Consider the following 8,232-nt stretch of genomic DNA (forward strand, 5'->3'; position numbering starts at 1 on the left):
CCACAGTGGAGAAAAGTGCACAAAGAGTCATAGTGGGAGGGTTTTAATCATCTTGATAATGATTAAATAACCACAGTGGGAGAGTTTTAATCATTTGAATTATTGGGAGGGTTTTAATCATCTTGATAATGATTAAATAACCACAGTGGGAGAGTTTTAATCATTTGAATTATTTAGATGGTGAGTTTTCATCTTGAATAATCAGTTAATTTTGGGTTATCCTTAAGAATACGATATGTAGTATTCTCCAGGAACTTCCCGTTAGGTAGGCATTACTACCATTATATGCATGAATATTCTGGAGACACGGGATGTACTCGATGAAGAAGTCTTCAAATAATTTTTCCATCTCTCACTTCTTACTCTCATCGAATTTCGTATCAACCCTAGCTCTTTGATGAAACTGAGTCCAATGAGGAGTGCCTTATATTCAGCCACGTGGTTGGAGCATGCGGCTTAAGGGAGCGGTTTAACCTCGTATACCCTGTTAGAGGTTAGGGTGCAATTTAACCTCGTATACCCATCGGAGGAACCGTTATCATGCCGGCATCAACCAAGGCTTGAATGTTGTATTTAAGGGCAAAAAAAATCTTAGTGGGATGTTGAACCCTCCTGTGATTTGCATAATATTTTATGTTCGAAGTCTTGTTGGCTTCCTCCTGATTTGTAATAGGTAGCAGCTTGATTTTATTGTTATCAACGAGGTACTTGAAGATGGCCGGAACCTCATCATCTTTGAAGGAGTATTCTTTCAAGAATCTTGGGTCCGAAGTCCTTCGATGCCTTTAAGGTTGATGTTGTGATGTTTGATGAGCATCAACAATAGTCGCATGTGCCTTTCCTTTACTTTGAAGAGTGAAATTCGCCATCGGTTGGCTTCTCTCAATCTTCTTTCTTTTGAGAAAACGCTTGGCTTGTTATTTATGCATTTTTAACTCTTTCCAGGTTTTGGATCGTACGACCCCTATGACTTCTAAGACATCAAGGGAGAGATTGTTGTGGCATGTCTACAAGATGTATTCCTCTGTAACTGGATCTTGGTAGTTCATGGTATTATTCCGTAAGCGTTTGATGAAGTTGTCAACTGACTCTCCGTCTTTCTGCTTCTCATCCAGCAGAGTTCAGATCGACACCTCAGTGTCATAATCAAAAAGTTACTGAGAAAAAAATCTTTCCATGTCATCCTAACTATTGATGCTTCCTGACTTGAGACATCGGTACCAATCAAAGGCGGCCCTGCGAAAGGTGCCTACGAATGATCGGACCATTAAGGGTTCATGTCCAGAGATCATCATCAAATAGGACTTTAAATAGATTAAGTGCTGAGTAGGCGAGCCTCTACCATCAAATGTCGTGAAGTTAATTAAATTAAATTTCCTCGGGTATGAAATTGACTCCCACTCTCTTGGGTATGGGCATTGTATGCCAATGTTTTTTACCTCTTGTGCAGACATTAAAGCATCGACTTTGCTTTTGAGCTCCTTCATCTTCTTGTCCTCGCCTTTATCTTTCTTTGGGTGATGTTGAGAAGAATCAGTTGGGCCACTCCCAACGTTATTGTCGTTAGGAGGAGGATCAACAACAATATGTTCATCTGCATCCGCGTCGTTGTCTTCAGTATTGGCTTGAATCAATGTGGTGTTTCAATGACTGGACTCAGCCCATTAACTAGATTCAGGTGGTTGATGTGACTGAGCCTACAACTCTCTAATTTGTTGCATGGCCAACTTCATCTCCATCTTCATTTCAGCTCGAATTTCTTCTCGTTGTCGAGTTAGTGCATTCTGAAGCATTTGAGCTAGCTGGTCAGGAGTGATGATGAATGCCTCCCTAGCTCGCCCCATGCTGGACATTGTATCGTCGGAGGTGTTTGTAGAGCAAGCGTCTGAGAGTTCATCCTCTGAGGAAATTCCTTCGTGCATCCTTCTGTAACTCTACGTTTAGTGGATCTTAGCTAAATCCGAGACATTCTTTAAGAGAGCCTTTGATCAACCCTTCTTCCCGGGGGAAAATCAGGGTCAGAGTTAGTTGAATGTCATTTTCCTTTATCATCCATGTTGATAGTGACTTGTGGGAGTTCATCATCTTGGATGACCGATCTTCCTTTATGGAAATGTCTTGGCATAGGCTTTGATGCTTTAGTTAATAGTCTCTCGAATACCGAGACTCTTTGTGGAGTGGTCTTGGAGCAGCTATATTTTGATAATACTACCCTGATGAGCCTCTCACATGGACAATGATAGCTCGACTCTCAAATAGTTCTCTTTTAAGATTTGTTCACACCCCCAACCTGATAGTACAACTCATCGGCATGATGACTGGAGAACCCTATCAATTGTTGGTGTGACCTCCCAGGTATAACGTTATCTTTTGACGGACACGTCTTCTTCTAGGGACGTAAAGCCTTGTTGGCATTTTTAGGAGTCGTACATTTAGTACCACCCCCTTGTGAGTGTTGAATCTTAACAGGCTCTTAGGTTCCGACACGAACCCCTAGGCGAGTGGTGATAGGAATTTTGATGGGAGGATGTGTACGACCCCTAGCCTACGGAGTTATTCAAGTTTTATTCACCAGAGGTTTGCCTAAATCTTCATGCAGAGGTCCAATGTGATCTGCCATCATAATCTTGAACTGTGAAAGGTTAAGGCTACCCTGAGGCTGCACCAGAGTTATGTTAGAAGATGGCTCAGAAACGAACGTCGATGGAGGCGAAGAAATCAGCGCAGAGATGGTTCCTCGGGCGAGATAGCTTGGCGTGTCTTGGCCTTGTGTGAGACGGGAGGAACTGTCTTGGCCCGCGAGATAGCTTGAGCTATCTCGGCCATGGGGGACACCCCCCTCCTATCCTCACACTTGGTTTCAACGTAGTTTTGGACTTTGGCATCAAAACCTTGCAGGATTTTGGTGTTTTTTGTCCACCTCCTTCATTTATTGCGCCTTTTGCACAAGAGCACGAGTGTGAGTGGCACGTGCACAACGGTTTTGGATACGCTCCTTCCATGTCGAATATGTTCTTTTGACACGAACCCATTTATCGGTCGAAGGTTTAGAGGAAACGTTAGTAACTTAATATTGGAGTTGACGCCCCTTGAATCCATATCCGCATATTAATGAATCCCATCGACTGGTTCTAGGGCTTTGGCAAGCTAACAAGTGAGACATTGGCGTTGTCTCTGATGAGCCCTCTTCATCAGAGTTAGCAAACTTTGATCGAACAACTCCTTAGCTGGAGAGGAGTTATCGTGAGAAGAGCCTCTGCTCTTATTGATTGCCTGAGTAGCGTTATGAGGGGAAGCCTCTGCAACGATTGGGTGAGAGTCATTGCCTATAGCCTTCATTAGAGTTGAAGACCAAAAAATCTTCTTTGATGATGTAATCTTCCTACACTTGCAGGGCGAGGAGGATCTTGAGGAGGAGGATGATGAAAGGTACCCTCAAACTTCGCTTGGTCGAACTCGTACTTGACCTTTGAGTCAACCAAAATCTTGATCGGTTTTGACACTCCGATCTTGGCAGTGAGATCATTGGCTCCCACTGTAGTCGCCAACGTGTTTGCGTCGGGAATGATTTTCATTGCAGCTTCCATTTATAATGTTTATCATTTACAATGAAAACAAAAGAGTAAGTTTTTTTATAAAACTTCTCTTTACAAAGAAAACAAAAAGGGGTATTCCCTAGAAACACATGCAGAAACTATTTATTAGTCTCTACTTGCATAGGATCTTTGTCTGTGCCGGAGACGCTTTGATCCGTGGACCATCAATTCAATGATCCGGGTTGATCATGAAGAAGTCTTTAAGTCGTTGTTTCATTTTAGAAATAAGAACAGAAGTAGATATCTTAGCCAAATAAGATAAATACTCTTCTCGATATCAAATCAACTATTGAAATCATGGAAACGCTAAAGGCCTTTGAGATCTCTCGAAAATAGATTGTGACTCTCTCTCTTGCTCTCAGAATTCGCCAAAAGCTCAAGTCTCTGCCATCAATTGGGTCCCCCTGGTGCATATGGGTGTAGAGGTGGTATTTATAACCTTTGGAAGCCGTTTCTAAAGATAAGAACGTGAAACAAACCTCACCTGACAACTTCCATTTCCGAGACAGTGTTTACTATCTCGGATGAAGGGATTGTTCCAAACAATTTTGTAACCGACGTCGATTCCGTTAAATGCCGTGATTCTTGGGGATTTTGTGTGTATTTTCAGTTTGTAATGACCTCTCTATGTTTATGGATGTTCCCAAGCAGATATGGAGCCACGTGGGTCACACAAAACTTGAGAAAACCACCAAAAAGACGTCGCGCTGCCTCACCATTTCCGAGACAACTCATGCTGTCTCGGATTTTGAGACACATTACACTGTCTCAGAAGTATAGACATTGTATGCTATCTCACTAATTGTGAGACAGCTGTCTCACTAATTGTGAGACAGCTTCGAGTTCCGTCGTTTCTTTGTTTCGTGCGTTCCTTTGCTCTTTTTTTTGCATCGGCTGACCTCTTCTGACTTAGATGATGATGTTCTTCGTCTTCTTTTCATCTTGAGCTTTGTTTAAGACCAATAGGCAATTTTTGATGCCTACAGACATATGTAATAAAAGGGTTAAAAGAATGAATTTGGAGTAGGGATACTAAGACGATTCAAGGGAAAATTTGAAGGGCCAAAAAAAAAATCTAAGACAATCAAGAATCATAAGACATTTTTTCTTTTCTTTTCTCTTGTAATATTCAGTGGCCAGATATTAGAAGGAAACACCTTAAGTTGTAACCCTAAACATTATGACAGGAAGTCGAGTAACAAATTGCTATGCCTTTGCATTAATAGAAAATAGACGCTATAATATATCAGAACTTCTCCACCGATATGTGCTCAGAGTGCAGCTTTGAGAATCTTGGTGAAGGATTCTAGCTTCTTCAAGCCTTCTTCAGGTGATTTTGCCTCTCCTAAAATCCTCACCAGTGCACTTCCAACAATCACGCCGTCTGCTCCCCAGCTCGCCATCTGTATCAACTATGAAGAGTAAGTATATAATATACAGTGTTTAAATTTTTAATATAATAAGTCATTGAATGCTAGTATTTTCATACAACAAACCTGCTTCACATGGTCGGGTTTCGATATGCCAAATCCTACAGCAACAGGTTTGGTTGATGCCTGTAATCGTCAATGGTAACGATATATATACAACAAATGGTGTATTTGATTAGGTATAAAAACCTATTCAAATTTAGTTTCATTATACAAATAACCTGATTATGCTTTCCTGTGACTAAGGTACTATTCAAATATAGTAAAATGTCTTGCTCATTAATAAACTTGAGACTGCCTATCATAGAGTCTACTTGCTTTATTTATCTGCCTTTGCTATCTACCACTAGGCACTTCATTTTTTATTGTTGTTTTCTACTTTGATGATATGATTGATGATTGTAGCCTGATTTCTCATTTTCTCTCTCTTTTTTATCTTATGTTTGTTTGCCTAAAAAAGAGGGAAATCAAAGAAAAGGAAACCTATTTCTAAGAAAAATAGGTTTTGAGATTGTTTGGTTGGCTAAAAAAGAAGGAAATCAAAGAAATGAAGATGAGATGAGATGAGTTGTCACCTTATTATAGGATGATGTGAGTGATTTTTTAAGAAAACTTATTTTGATGTTGTTTGGTTGGCGGAAAAAATAAGGAAATGAATTATAAGAAACCTATTTCTTGTAATAGATTGTTTTCTTTTGTTTGGTTATTTCTTAAAAATAAGAAAATAGATGAGATGAGATGAGTTATCATTATATTATTGGATGATGTGACTCATATTTAATGAAATTGTTTTCCTAGCTTTTTGGAAGGAAAACAAAGAAATAAAATATTAATGAGATGAGATGAGTTGTCACAATCTTATTGGATGATGTGAGTGATTTTTAAATATGAGATGAGATGAGTTGAGTGATGTTATGGATGAAAATAATATTTTATTAGATGTGGTGGATGTGATGGATGAGTTGTTAGATGAAAATAATATTTTATTAGATATGGTGGATGAGTTGTTAGATAAAAATAATATTTTATTAGATGTTGTGGGTGAATTTTAGGGATGAAAATGTGTGAAATTGTACTTTTTGAGATTTCTTGGTTTTCATTTCTATTTTTTGGGTTTTTAGGAAATAACCAAACATGCCCTTAAAACCTAATATTGATTTGTGTACTTCTTTCTCAATAACAAAAGGAATAAATAAAACAATAAGGTAATTACACTGCACTCGTTTCGTCCAGATTACTCTTTATAGTTCACAAATAGTGAAATAACCACATTTGTCATTTAATCTTGTGACATTGGTGTTTCTCACACTGTGGTCCATCATGTCTCATGTATTTATTCCATATAGGTTTTATCTCAGAGTACCACACCAAAAAAATACTAAAAATGTTTAAAGATACACATACACAAAAAATGCCTTTTTCTACTTCTATCGAATTCACCGTTTTTCTGAAAGACCTCCAATTAAGCATATTATTACTTGACAACATTAAATTTTATTACTGCCTTTGCGCACCTTGTTATAGTGTATCTTATGCTACTACTGTCAGTTTGTGTTAAGTGGTATTTCAGCTATAAGAAAAATAAAATAAAAATGAAACTAAATAAATGAAGACGTTTCACTGTAGAAACCAAATATAACTATTTAAGGTTGATAGCAAGAAAGGATAGGAATGAAGTGGAAATACCTCTTTGATTTCTTGTAAGAGAGATGGAACATGTGAACTTACTGATGATTGGGCACCGGTAACTCCAACAGAGCTCACCTATTTCAGAAAATTACAGCCAATTTGAAGAGGTAGGATATAAGTACATAGAGAACGAAGAACATTAATTTCTTGCATGCTTCTGAATTCAGCTTGCAAATTAACATGACTGAAAAAATAATAAAAGGAACTTACAAGGTATACAAATCCTTCCGCAGCTTCGACAATTGCTTTCATTCGTTCCGAGGGAGTAGTTGGAGTTGTAAGCAGCACCTACATAAAAACGACGCGAAAGTTAACCAGACGATATGTTGAAGAGCCTCATGACCACACAAGTTCGTTTGTGTTCACACAATGTGCTTGTCATGTAGAAAATAAGAAGATAATCATGTGATTTTCAGGCTCACAGTTATTATGTACATTCTCTATTTCAACTTGTGAGCGTAAGCAATTAACAAAAGCCTAAGACTCCCGTGTGTTTTAGCTAAAGTCTGGTGGGTCTGTGGGGGTTGGAAACTTTTCTCCTTTACTTTTCTCTTTTCTCCACAAAAAAAAAGTTACTATCCAACAGATTCGAGCTAAACAAGTTGCTAGCTAGATGTGGTATGGAGAGACTTGCCAAAGGATCAGAGTGTAAATGCATCAAAGGAGTGCATTTTATTTGCTCTTGATAGGCTAGCAATTTCATCTTCGTAAAATGGTAATTAGAGCTTTGGAATGCTTCCTTTGCATATCCATGTATATTTAAAGAAAAAAAAGGGAAAAGAAAGAAAAGAAGAAGAAGAAGAAGAGAAACCCCCAGTTAGATACTTTTTTAAGTATTTATCATAAATTTTGGCATGAGTCTACTCTTCTCCCGGCCGCCTCGCCTGAAACGCCTTCAAGTCTGGGCCTCAGGCCGGGCCCGGCGGCCCGGCGCCTCTTTGTGCCTGGCCCAGCCCGAATAGTTTTTTTATTTTTTTTATTTTTTTTATATGTATTATATATATATAATATATGTATATATAAATATATATAATATATGTATATATAATATATTTTTATATATGTATAATATATGTATATATATATAATATATGTATATGTAATATATTTCTATATATGGATAATATGTCATATGTGTGTATATATATACTCTCTCTAGTATTATAAGTATATATAAGTATACTCTCTCTTATATAAGTATATATATGTATAAGTATATATAAGTATACTTTCTCTTATATAAGTATATATAAGAATACTCTCTCTTATATATGTATAATGTATGTATGTATATATATACTCTCTCTCTCTCTTGTATATAAGTATACTCTCTCTTATATAAGTATATATATGTATAAGTATATATAAGTATACTTTCTATTATATAAGTATATATAAGAATACTCTCTCTTATATATGTATAATGTATGTATGTATGTATATATATACTCTCTCTCTTAGTATATATGTATATATAAGTATACTCTCCCTTATATATGTATACCCTCTCTTATATA

The 8,232-nt window shown here is 37.4% G+C and overlaps 1 protein-coding gene across 2 annotated transcripts in view; it reads right to left on the bottom strand.

Annotated features, from left to right (window-relative positions):
* LOC109835212 (tryptophan synthase alpha chain-like) overlaps positions 4,681-8,232 on the bottom strand; it is a 35,890-nt gene continuing 32,338 nt past the window's right edge. The window contains exons 6-9 of one of the 2 annotated variants that reach the window (XM_020403198.1): positions 6,926-7,003; positions 6,755-6,790; positions 5,093-5,152; positions 4,681-4,999 (exon numbers count right to left, since the gene is read on the bottom strand). In XM_020403198.1, coding sequence (XP_020258787.1) covers positions 4,868-4,999; positions 5,093-5,152; positions 6,755-6,790; positions 6,926-7,003 — 306 coding nt within the window. In that variant the 3' untranslated portion in view covers positions 4,681-4,867. Of the gene's footprint in view, positions 5,000-5,092; positions 5,153-6,712; positions 6,791-6,925; positions 7,004-8,232 lie in introns of both variants that reach the window. The other variant, XM_020403196.1, reaches the window with a different exon arrangement.

This window comes from Asparagus officinalis, chromosome 3 (genome assembly GCF_001876935.1).
Source record: "Asparagus officinalis chromosome 3, Aspof.V1, whole genome shotgun sequence".
NCBI lineage: Eukaryota > Viridiplantae > Streptophyta > Magnoliopsida > Asparagales > Asparagaceae > Asparagus > Asparagus officinalis.